Source organism: Arvicanthis niloticus, chromosome 5 (assembly GCF_011762505.2).
Source record: "Arvicanthis niloticus isolate mArvNil1 chromosome 5, mArvNil1.pat.X, whole genome shotgun sequence".
In the NCBI taxonomy this organism is placed as follows: domain Eukaryota; kingdom Metazoa; phylum Chordata; class Mammalia; order Rodentia; family Muridae; genus Arvicanthis; species Arvicanthis niloticus.
In genome coordinates this window covers 28079752-28092223 of record NC_047662.1, presented here as the reverse complement: position 1 = coordinate 28092223, position 12472 = coordinate 28079752, and the positions used below count along the sequence as shown (strand labels likewise).

General features: G+C 44.6%; 1 protein-coding gene across 2 annotated transcripts in view; it reads right to left on the bottom strand.

Moving 5' to 3' along the window:
- Positions 1 to 247: 247 nt before the first annotated feature.
- The window catches only part of Ago1 (argonaute RISC component 1), a 31619-nt gene continuing 19394 nt past the window's right edge, over positions 248 to 12472 (bottom strand). For both annotated transcript variants that reach the window (XM_034502056.2, XM_076934198.1), the window contains 7 exons: positions 8406 to 8565; positions 8143 to 8233; positions 7067 to 7261; positions 6255 to 6389; positions 5593 to 5694; positions 5092 to 5291; positions 248 to 4863 (listed from right to left, as the gene is read on the bottom strand). In XM_034502056.2, coding sequence (XP_034357947.1) covers positions 4755 to 4863; positions 5092 to 5291; positions 5593 to 5694; positions 6255 to 6389; positions 7067 to 7261; positions 8143 to 8233; positions 8406 to 8565 — 992 coding nt within the window. In that variant the 3' untranslated portion in view covers positions 248 to 4754. The remainder of the gene's footprint in view (positions 4864 to 5091; positions 5292 to 5592; positions 5695 to 6254; positions 6390 to 7066; positions 7262 to 8142; positions 8234 to 8405; positions 8566 to 12472) is intronic.

Genomic DNA, 12472 nt, shown 5'->3' with positions numbered 1-12472 from the left:
ACTCGGTGACCAATGATCCCCCCCAAGAAATTTTAAAGACATTCTGTTTTTTTCTCATTTTTGAACTGTACCTACTTTCTCCCACAAGACCCTCGGCACAGTGTTTTGCATGTTTGTGAAGTGAATACAGAGAGACCCTGTGCAGTGTGACTGCATGACAATCTATTATTCCATCCCAAAACCTATCAGAGATATAATTAATACCAACCGTTTATTTTGTGGTAGGAAAAAAAAACAGAGACTGCACTTTAGAAATAAAAGCCACTGTTGTCTTTATAAAACACAGGATTGTGCTGCTGTTGCTTGCTTGAGAAGGGAACTGTACATTACAGCTGCTGGGATAATTTCACAATGGACGGGACAGGGTACAGCTCAAAGCAGGACACAAAACACAAGTCTCAATGGGAAACAAATGCAAACAAGTACACAGCTGCGGGGCTCCAGGGACATTTCCCCATCCATGCTGGACTTGAGAGGAATAAAAAGTTTAGAAAATAAAGTGAAACCCAGAGTAGTCACACATGCCCACCACATGGCTGCTAAGTGCAACGTCATACACCAGTCAGGTTGGACTGTGTGCACAGGAAGTCAATTCATTTTTCCTTATTGCTATGACACCAGAGGACTCAGTGCATTCAGACACATTTATCTTTACTTACACAATTCTTGGAGAGTTTTTGATTTCCCTTTTTAAGGAAGGAAATCGCCTTCCTTACATTATTGTTTTGAGCCCATTCTTTCCATTCCCTTTCCTGGGCTATCGTACAGCAGCCAAAGGTTCTAAGTCAGTAGGAGCAGAGTAAGGGGAGAGCACCAACCCAGCCTCTCTCGTGGCTCAGGGAGAAGGCAAGTCCTAGGAAGTGGGGAGAAAGAGAAAACCAGAGAATCCCCTCTTTCCTAGTCTGCTTAGAAGGCCAAGTATTAGAGTGCCTTGCATATCCCTGCCATGATCCCTGCCCAAGGAAGGCATAATTAACCACCATCCTAGATTATCTAAAGCCCAGTAAATTAAAAAACAAAACGAAACCTTTCCTCTTGACATAAATTCCCAAAACTGCCTTTTGGCTAAGTAAGAGGTGACTCTTCTACCCTGGAAGGGAAGAAATTCCATCCTCCTCTGTGATGCCTGATGCCAGGTCTACAACACTGAGCCGCCTTCTGGACTGTCCATGGGCCAGCTAAGAAAAGTGTGTCCCTGGCATCATTCACAGAATTCTGGTTAAAAAGAAAACTGCTAAAAAACACCGCTGCTGAGCCAGAGGAGCTATGTTGCAGTTGAGAACTAGATTTTTAGAGTAGTTTCATACTTATGTTCAACTTTAGTCATAGTCTAAGGAGAAGTTCCCAGTAACAGTAGCTCCAGGCTGATCCCAACAGGCTGGCAATAGCACCTCAACCAATAGGTCACAATGGACTGAATTCAAAGCATCACTCCTTCACCGCCTCTTTTCCAAGCCCCCTCCACAGAATGGAGAGGTGCTGAAATGGCCAGAAACCCTACTGATTTTGTCAGTTAGACAGGCCTGCTGCTCTGACCTAGTGTAAGCTTTCAGACAGTGCAACCCAGGGCTAACACCACTGGGCATGAGAAACAGGTTTTTGGTCTTCTGTAGTCAATGAGCTAAGCCTGACCTTGCCAACTAACAGTGGGATCATTGCAGCCATGCAGAGAATTCATTATCACACAGGCAGACAGGCAGGCAGGCAGGCCAGCCAGCAAGCAAGCTGAGGGAAGAGGGAGAAGGAAAGGAAGCCAGGGAAGGCGAGAAGAGGAAAGGGAAAGCTGAACAGTGTGTGGGGGGTGGGGGTCAGGGGGCGGAGAAAGAAAGACCTAAGATGAGGTTGGAATCCTCCCAGAGCTCGGTACAATGCACCACTTAGACCAATCTAAATAAGCTGAAGCTTGGCAACACTGTTTTTAATGTGTGCATATTGCCTTTAAATGAGAAGAACCCACATGGTCAGTAGTTAAGTCTCAAGGAATTGTTTAAAATCACAGCAAGGTGTATCACCCAAGTCATTTTTCTCCATGTTTTTTATGGAGACATGGTCTTGCTACATAGCGCACACTGGCCTGAAATTCACTGATCGGCCCAGGTGGACCTGAACTTGCGAATCTTCAGCTTCAGCCTTAGTGCTGAGATAACAGAATTACAGCCATGGGCTTTCATGCTCAGCATTCTCTTGCATTTCTTGGATGGCACATAAATACCAAAGAACCAAAACTGCTTTTCATTCTAGCTTAAAACCCAACTGGAGAGAGTGAGGCAAAGAAAACAGGAGAGAACAAAACCGTGTCGCTGGGAGTGGTGACAGCCACCTGTTCCCTATGGGCATCTGCAAATGCTGGTGAATGACTGGACCCTCCTGGAATAATGCCCTTAATCCAAGCCCCCAAGTATAGCCAAGCTGACAGCACACTGTCTGCAAAGGGCTCCCTCCCCAAAGGGTGACAGAACACGAAGTAGACTGTCTATGAAGGCGATGGACAGGGCAGATGGAGTGTTGGCATCACTCTGTTTAGGCACTTGTGTAAGGAATGTGAGCTCTCCAGTGAGCTGCCTCTTTCCAGAGCCCTCCGTTCTGTTCTTCGGCTGGGCCTGTGCCCATGGGGCACTCCATCCTGTAGCCAGCAGAAAAGAAGTACAGGAGGAACTACTCAACAGTCTGGGCTTTTTCCATAAGGAATGTTTGTGCTACCTGTTGGGAAGTTACTGAACAATGTAGCCAGCCACAACTGAACCTGGACTATTTGCATAGCAAATCTGGGTCTGTACAAGGGGTTCCTGGGGAAAGGTTTTGACTCCATAGGCCAGGGTTCAGACCTTCCTTTCTCCAGCTGGCCTCTAAGCCTGGGCTAGATCTAAAATATCATGGCTTCATCACCAGAGTAGGGCAAGCCTAAGCTCAGGCTCCTTAGAAGGGGAACCTGTACACAGAGGTTCAAATTCCCCATCCCAAGCAATAATGCAGGAAGAATAAAGAACAGTCAAGGAAAGAGGGGGCCTTGCTTCAAGGTCAGCAAGAACAAAGCGAGAACCCACTTCTTTTCCAGTCCTGCAAGACAGCTGAACCCCAGTACCTCAAGAGAGGGGTAGAAAAGGAAAAACCCATGCCACCCACTCACATGCCCTAGTGGGAAACAGGAAAATTTCATTTGTGTAAACAGAAGCAAAAGGGAGCAGCAAAATCCTCCAGCCTGTCCAGAGGACGTGCAGGAGCCTCAGTTAGTCAGGGAATCAAAGGATAGTCCAGTCCAGAAAAGGGGAAGATGCACTTACAAGGAGGAGTGCAGAACAGCACGTGGAGGGAGGCTGTCTCAAGAACAAAGTTTCATCTGCACAGAGGGAGGACAGAGGCTGAGCCCCACCTTGGGGAGACAACCACCCCCTACTTAGCCAGGCTAGAATACAAGTCAGGTCCACAGTTCCTTCTGATGGCTCCATGTTTCTGGGATGCACACTCATCAGGTATGGGAGAGATTTCCAGATTTTGGCAATAGACTCAAGTTATGGTATAAAAATAACATTTAGTTTTCTGTTTTCTTATTTTAGTCCTTAAGATTTTCTGCTGTAAGACACCCCAGTTAAGAAATATTGAAACAAAAGAGACTTTACCATCAGGGGGAAAAGCAGCCAAGAATGAGAAATACTATGACAATAACTCTAGACCTGGCAGGGTGGGGGGTTGGGTGGGGCCAGGGAAAAGAGGAGGCTAAAGGGGATAGGCCAAGGGCCAGTCATCTCAGCAGCGCGGAGACTTGTCATGTCTGAAAGTGCAAATGTCAATGGATTTTAACCATTTAATCTTGAGGTTGTGATCTTTTTTTAAAAGCTCAATGATTATGGAAGTCAATTCCTTCAAATGAAGATTAGCTGGCATTCTGGCTGGAGGCTTGCTGGCATTGGGATTTTTCTTCCCTCCCTCCCTACCTCCTCTCCCACCCACACCCCATCCCACAGAGAAAGGTACAAAAGGTTGCAGTTCTGCAGCATTACCGTTACAGGAAGGCACTGGTTACCCACCAGCAGGCGGAAGGAAGACAGGGTCGTGTCACCTCAGAGCTAAGTGCCATAGTGCCTTAAGTGTTACTAGGGGCTGGATGTCTGTCAGGGAAGAGGCGTATGGGGTAGAGAATGTGGAGAGGAATAATGAGAGGGGGGTGGCAGCTGGGGAGGAGCAACCCAAACCATTAGCATTAAAAATCTTCCTACAAAGTGGATTCTGAACCCATGAAAACATCTAGTATCCTAAAATATTGATCTGAGTCTGTTTTCATTTTTCTTCTTAAACAAATCTAGACCTTTTCTGATTAAGGCTCCTAAAAATTCCTGCCCTCTTCCCACCCACTTTCTCATCTAGAATATCAAACCCAAACATACCAGCATTTGACCACAGGGCTGCAGAGCTGACGCTAGCAAGCTGTCGAGCATGAGTCTTTAGCACTGTGAGTCACATGAGACAACTGTGTGTATGGTGGGCACTAGTGATGCCCCTTTTGGTCCAGGGGGGTCGGATATGACAATATGGGGAGAGGGGTGGAGGACATGAGGTTGCTATCAGAGATTTCTGGCTGGTAATCTGTCTTGCTGGTCCTCTTCCCACCCTTATACCCCCTCTATAGATAGAAACAAGGCCTCCTATACTCTTTCTGACCCCATCTCCCTCTGCCTTGCTTCCTCTGGATTTGGGTGGTACAGCTCCCAGGGCTTGGAAAGCTTTCTTCTATCCAGTGAGGTAACAGCGTTCTGCCTTCAAGCGAAGTACATGGTGCGGAGAGTGTCCTGGTGAACCTGCACAGCTTTGGCCAGGGCCTGGGGATCTCGCCCATTGCTCTGCCCCGATATGTGGCTCCCCTCTCCACTGAAAAGAAAACATATTTAAAAATAGTCCTTCTTGGTGAAATGAACTGCTGCTAACCCCTCACCCGTGCGTACAGTGCCAATTCACATACCAAATTAACAGCAACTCAGGTTTAGGTAGAGAAGCCCAAGGGCATCAAATTGGATAACATCCACTACCTTCTACCAACAAAAAGTCAAAAGGGTTGGCACAAAAAGCTGAAGCAAAAAACAAACAGCTAGCCTTTACCTGTCATGCTCCTTGTCCACCAAGTGGTATCGTGCCCGGAAAGCCACCAAACGAGCATAGTAGGCAGGTGCTGGGATAGAGACAGAACGTGTGCATCGTACATAAGTGTGGCACAGCTGGTATGTCAAGATCTGGAGTTCATCTGCTGTGAAACGGTTGTCATCCCAAAGGACATAATAATGGGATGGTCGGCTGGTACCCTAGGTAAAAAAGATGGTAAATGGCCCCTGCAACAATAACAACAACAACAAAACCAAAACAACAACAACAACAAAAAACCAAATCACTACTAATTAAGAATATGTTTAGGCTGCATGATCATACCCTAGCACCCGTAAGAGACATAATATACAAAATTAAATATTATAAAGCAACCTACAAGTATACTTGGGGCTTACAGTCATTTTATATACTCAGCTACAACAAAACATATTCTAAATGCAGTAGGAATAACCAATTAATCCTTGCCCCAATAAAAACCCCAGGATATGGCCCACCTACCTGGATGCCTGCATGGCTGCACAGATAGAAGTCGAACTCAAATGGGTGAGTGATATTGGTGTCCACAGTGGTCCCTGCTGGGATGTTACCACTCTTCCCAATCTGTAGAGACAAACACAACCAAGATCCCAAGACCTGCCTGGCCCCGACTAGCAACTGTACTGGATTCTACTCTTATTCTCCCAGAATTCCAGGACCAAAGAACTTTATTCTCAGAGAAAATACTGGGCTTCTAAAATCAAGTGTTTGAATCCTGGTTTCGCCATTTATTAGCTGTGTGATCCTAGCACGGCATTTAAGCTTCCTGAGGTTAAGCGGAGAGATCAATAGTACCTACCTCACAGCGCTTCTGTGAGGAAGACTCCTTGAACAGTGTGTAGCACACAGAAGTTCAATAAATGGTCGCTCCCTTTCCCTTCTCTGGGAGCTGGTCTATATGGGGTCTAGGCCAGGGAGCTAGGAGGAGGAGAGGAGGTACGAGGGAAGGAGGAGAGGAGGAAGAAGTGAGGGAAAAGTAGAGGAGGGCGGGCCACAAGGCCAGGGAAAACAGCCAGGGAGGACACATAGGAAAAAACTAAATTCCCAGACTGTATCTCAAGGCTTCTCTCTCAAGGTACAGGAGACAGGAAGAGGGCATCGGTGGCCTCAGCTTCCTCACTCACCCGCTCATTCTTGTCAGCACAAAAGAGGCGGGTGTGATGGCGCTTCTGCACCACAATATATGTGATCCCAGGCTGGTAGTCTTTTTCCAGTTTGATGCATGCGTCTCGAATGGCAAGCAGCTCATAGTGAAGGATCTAGACACAGGGTGAAGGGGGAGAAAAAGGCACATGGCCCTTTCTTAATTCAAAGGCCTTGCTGAACTACGAACATTCCAACGTGTACAGAACTTTTTGCACATAACCTTTAGAGGCTGATGCTCAACCTTTAGCAATGATGGGTCCTGAGACTCGGTATACTTGATATTGTCCTAGAAACCTCTGCTAGGAATCTTGGCTTCAGGAGACAGTACCTATCTGCTCTCCATGCAAAAAGAGACCTTACATTAAGACACAGAACTAGAAAGGTGTGGTAGGGCACATCTTTAATCCCAGTGCTCAGGGGAAAGGACAGGGAATCTTTGTTAAGTCAAAGCCAGCCTGGTCTATACAGTGAGTTCCAGGCTGGGCAGAGCTAAGTAGTGAGACCCTATCTCAAAAGAAAGAAAAAGAACCACTAAATAGTCTCAGCACTATTTTTTTTTCTGTCAAATTAAGTGCCCTAGAGGCTGAGACTTTAAAAACTTAGTGCTCCAGATATCATAGGGAGTGGAGAGAACCCAGGAACATGAGAACTGTGTGCTGAAACACAAATCCATAGGTACTTGCTACCCTGCTTCTCAGTCGTGCTCTCTGGCCTTTCCCAGCACCAATGGCTTTGAACAAGCAGTCCTCTGGCCTCAACTAGATAATGTACCAGCCACCGGGAGCCATACCTGGGGCAGCTGGCCCTCAGGGACGCCATCTCGGTAGAAGATGATGCGGGTGGGCTTGAAGCGGGTGGACTTGTAGAACTGGATGAGCAGCTCGCGCACCATATAGGACAAGTCTTCGATGATCTCCTGCCGTGGGCGCTGCACACGCACGGTGGCACAGTATCGGCTGGGGTGTGCGTCCATACTGCCTACCACCTAATGACAGAGAGAAAGCATCAGCCTCTAGAATGTCACCTTCCTTTGCTCTGAAGTAACAGGCCTGAGAGAGGAATTCTGAGTAAGAATGCTCTACAACTAACTGGATGAGCTCACTCATTATGTTCCTAGAAAACCTTGACATCAGAAGACAGTACCTATCTGGCTGCCATGCAAAAGAGATGAATAGGAGTCGAATAAACATTGGCTTCAGTCTGTTCTGCCACGAAAACAGAATTTATTTTATTTTATTTTTTGGTTTTTCAAGACAGGGTTTCTCTGTATAGCCTTGGCTGTCCTGGAACTCACTCTGTAGACCAGGCTGGCCTCGAACACAGAAATCCGCCTGCCTCTGCCTCCCTAGGATTAAAGGCATGTGCCATCACTGCCTGGCCAAAAGAATTTATTTAATACTGATCAGAATGTTTGCTTTCCTTGTCCTTGCAGGAAAGCATTCACACGCAGTCTATGGGCAGCAGCTGGATGTGAGTGTTAAGAACAGCCTTGAGCTGGGCGGTGGTGGTGCACACCTTCAATCCCAGCACTTGGGAGGCAGAGGCAGGCGGATTTCTGAGTTCGAGGCCAGTCTGGTCTACAGAGTGAGTCCAGGACAGCCAGGGCTACACAGAGAAAGCCTGTCTCAAAACCCCCTTCTACCCCCCCCCCAAAAAAAAAACCCCAAACCAAAACAACAAAAAAACTGGAGCTAAAACGAAAAATGAATGAATGCACAGAAAGAGCAACATGTGGCCAGAGTTTCTGGCAACAAGCTATACTCTCATGCAGAGTCAGGTTTGCAAGGGGTGCATAGAAAGGGCAGGGCTTAGGGACTGAATGAACATGCACTCTTAAAGGACTCCGAGGTAAGAGGAATAACTCACTGCTGTGATAGACGGTTTCTTCCCATCCCCAGCTGGGGGGTGTGTAACGTCGGCTCCCAGGAAAATCACTGGCTGTTGAAACACAGCAGAGCTGAGCAAGGAGAGAAAACAAAATGGTGAGGAATTGAGTGTTCTCTGGCTGGCACCTCCAGTGCCATTCTCGTCTTCTGTGTCTTCTGTCTCTGTTACTCTGCCTGGAAAGGGTCTTGTCTTTTCACCTCTCCCTAGGAGGTTCCCATGACAGAGCAAGTAAGAGCTCATACCGTTGGTGTGGGACTAGGATGTTGTTAATGCCACCGAGTTTGACATTGATCTTGAGGCAGAGGTTGGACAGAGTCTGAGGTGAGGTCTTGACCACGTTCTTCACCTGCACACACTGCGTTGCCATTCCCAAGAGTGTATCTCCGACACGTTTTACTTCAGCTATGGGAAGAGAGAACACTGGTTAGTGCACTTGGCATTTTGCTAAAAGTATAGTATATGTCACACAGTATAAAAAATAACAGTGGTAAAACAGTTGTAAGAATGTATAATACGGGGTAATAACCTAGTCAGGGGTGTATAGTAAATGAACTAAATTCTAGGAAGGAGGACTTTCAGAGAGAGAGAGAGAGAGAGAGAGAGAGAGAGAGAATGAGAGCATATTCCAAGTAGAAGGGAAACATGCAAAAATACAGCCTGAGCTAGGAGCTATATAGGATGGTTCACACCTGTAACGGCAGCAACTGGGAGATGAAGCAGGAAGAACATGATTTTAATGGCAGCCCAAGTTAAATCATAAGAGTCTTAAAACAAAAAGAGCAAGCAGCATTCTACTCGGAAATAGTAAGGCACTTTTGAGAAATTTGGACAGGCGGCTGAGGGGCTGGAATGGAGGAAGTAGTACAGTGCATGTTTAACAATCATGAACCTGGGCTCAGTCCCTCACACACAGACATGGAAACAAATGGGTTCAAGAGACCACTAAGAAGCCTGGTATAGACTCTGCACAAGAGGGAAATGAGCTATTACAGATGGATGGTTGTATTACTAATTTTTCAGTCTTGTACAGAGTACAAGTAGTGGGTTGTATCATGGTATTTGCACACATGCTCCTTGATTATGGCTCACTTTCCCTGGGACTCACTGACAAAGTGAGACCGGGCTGGACTCGAACTCAGAGACACAGCCGCGTGCTCACTTATGGCTCACTTTCAAGGCTTTAGTTTTCCTTACAGAAACAGATCATCATACACTCTTTTGAGTTTGAGTGTTGTAAGGGTATAACTAGGCAAACAGACATGGTAGTTGGAAGCTATTTTTTTTTTTTTGTCAAGTGCAAAATTTGTGCAATATTTGTGCAAAGTACAAGTAGTAAATGAAGGCATGCTCTTACTGAGGTCACTAACAAAGAGAGATAGTTTTAGAAACTCCTAAGATGGGGAGCTGAAAAGCCCACAGCAAGGCTGGATCTGAATCTAGAAGAAAACCCAACATTTGCAGAACAAGCTAAAGAAGTCTGCAAAGGAGGGAAGCTCAGAAGAACTAGGAAGAAGCCAAGACAGTGTAGTATTATAAATACCAAAGGAAAGAAATAAGTAATTGACCAAGTCAGATAAGCTGAGAGACCAGGTACAATGAGAATGGTAAATATTCATTATATTTAGCAATACTGAGAACCAAAAAAGTCAGTGTGTAGAAACAAAACTGTTTCAGTGATTCCCAATACAAAGAAGATGAAAGATCAAGGAAGAGTTTGGTATGTTTTCAATGGGAGCATATTTAAAAGGCTAAAGAAATCCTCTTAGCTTATAAAAGACTGAGAAGTTAGTTGCAAATCTGTTCTTTGGAAATCAACATTCAGAAAAGTCAGACAAAATATCTTTTGAAAACAGCAGAGACATGCTAACCATAATTCAGAGGATTGGAACATCAGAGAGGAAGGAAATCCCACAGCCATGAGCTATCTGCTGTAGATAAGAGTCGCCATGTCCACTGCCTGATTCCAGGTGTGCAGAGGGCCGAGATTCCAGCCTCTGCAACAGCAGTGGGCAACTGCCAGGGGACAGCAAAGCAACAGAATGCTTGCTCTCTTTACAGATAGACTGCCAAATGTGAAATGTGAAAAAAAAAAAAAAAGGGGGGGGCGGAAAAGGAAATAGTATCTTCAAGCTGGGCATAGTGGTATATATCTCTACCACTTAGAAGTCTAAGGCAAGTGAATTTCTAAGTCAGGGGTCTCAAAAACAAACAAACAAAAAGACAAAACAAAAAAGAGTAAAAAAAAAAAAAAAAAAAAAAGGAGCAGGCCACAGAGCAAAGAAAATCTTAAGTATTCAGCATAAAAGACATACTCTACCCAAAAGGCTCAAGTGCTCAAAGGATACAGATGACCATTATTCATAACAGCTAGAAACTAGGAACAATCCAAATACTTTCAACTGTGGAGTGAAATGAAATGTAAAGTACATTATAGTCACACAATGGAAACACAAAGAAATTATAGCTATAATAATATGGAAAAATCTTACAAACAGAATGTTAAATAAAAGAAACTAGACACATCTAAAAAACACATTCATTATAATTCCATTTGTATTAAGTCAAAAAGCAGGCAAAATTAATCTACAGTGTTTGAGATGAGAACTACAGTCACTAACTGAGGGGGGGTTGTAGTGAGGGGGTCCCAGGGATAGCAATGTTCTACGAGGTTCAGTTGTTTCAATGCTGTGATACTTGTGAGGGAAAAAAATTAGGCTGAATACTTAAGATTTATTTATAGGACTGGAGAGATATCTGAGCAGTTAAAAGCAATGTTTCTAATATTTTTAGCTCCCTTTTTCTCTATTAGATTGATACTATTAGGTTTTTTAAAAAACCTATAAACTTACTAATTTTATTGCTATAAATCTTATAAGAAATTTTAAGTCTTTAAAATTTTTTAACTTAAATTTTATTCATGGGTGTTTTGCCTACATGTACTTCTGTATACCATGCGCATGCCTGGTGCTCAGGCAGGCTAGAATGAGATGTCAGATCTCCTAGAACTAAAGTTACAGATGGTTTTAAGCTGCCATGTGGGTTCTGGGAATCAAACTCAGGTCCTCTGGAAGAGCAATCTAATAGAGAGAGAAAAGGGAGCTAAAAATATTAGAAAGAGGACATGTGTAGGTAGGATTGAATCAAAGCAACACCCAATGGTTTCCAAAAAACCACAATGCCAACAGGACCTTGACATGAATATCATAGGGACAGTGTCATTTTTACCCACAGCCCCAGGAGGGAAGGTAAAAAAACACCCTTTTCTTCCATCTAAGGGGGACAAGAGTTATAACCAACTTCCCTCTGTAAGAAATTATTAAAATTATTGTCATCAGTGAAAAATTCTACTTTAGATGTGTGGTCAGAGAGCAGAGTTAGATCTACTTCATGCTCAAGCAGCCTGGTGGTGGTAGTGTGGGCCTTTAATCTCAGCAATCGGTAGGCACAGGCAGGTAGATATCTATAAGAGTTTCATCTACAGAGTGAGTTCCAGACGTACCTAAGTTTGGTTACAGCATCTTGTGAGGCAGCTCACAACTGCAGTCAGTAACTGCGGTTCCAGTTTTATTTTGAGCATGAAGTAGCTCTAACTCTGGTCTCTGACACACACATCTAATAGCATGCTCATAACACATACATATACTTTAAAATAAAATATATCTTAAAAAAAAAAAAAAAAAAGCCAGGCATGATGGCAAAAGTCTTCAATCTCAGCAGAGGCAGAGCCAGGCGGATCTTTGAATAAAAGGCCATAGTGAGACCCTGTCTCAAACAAATGAACAAACAAACAAACAATAACAAAAGGACATATTTATCCTCTAGGGAAAATGACCAAAATATAACATAAATATAACATAAACTTTGTTTTAGGAGGCGGAGAGAATGTTACGGGAAAGAATGGCAAAGGAGTGTTTGGACATCCGAGCCAAGGGAAAGCAATACCGGCAGAATACAGCCAGAGAGGGAAGCACAGACAGGAGGAGCGTTCAAACTCTCCTCTCTGCCAACGGCTCTGCTAGATGCTGCTTGTTATATAATCAGCTCATGAAGCTCAGAGCTTGGCAATTTGCCTATGGTGGTTGACTGGTGGAGGAAGGACTGAGGTTGGGTTCTGTTTCAGGACAATTCTGTAGGCTTACTAAGGGAACAGTACAGGACAGAGCTGAAAGTTAAAAAGTATCAGGCCTGAAAGCCCTTTCATACTGAATGAGACCAGTGAGGTTGTGTTGCTTTAAAAAAGTCTGATTTATTAACCTATTCACCAAAGACTTGAGGGACTGGTGACAGCTCAGGGGGGTCTATGGCAGAA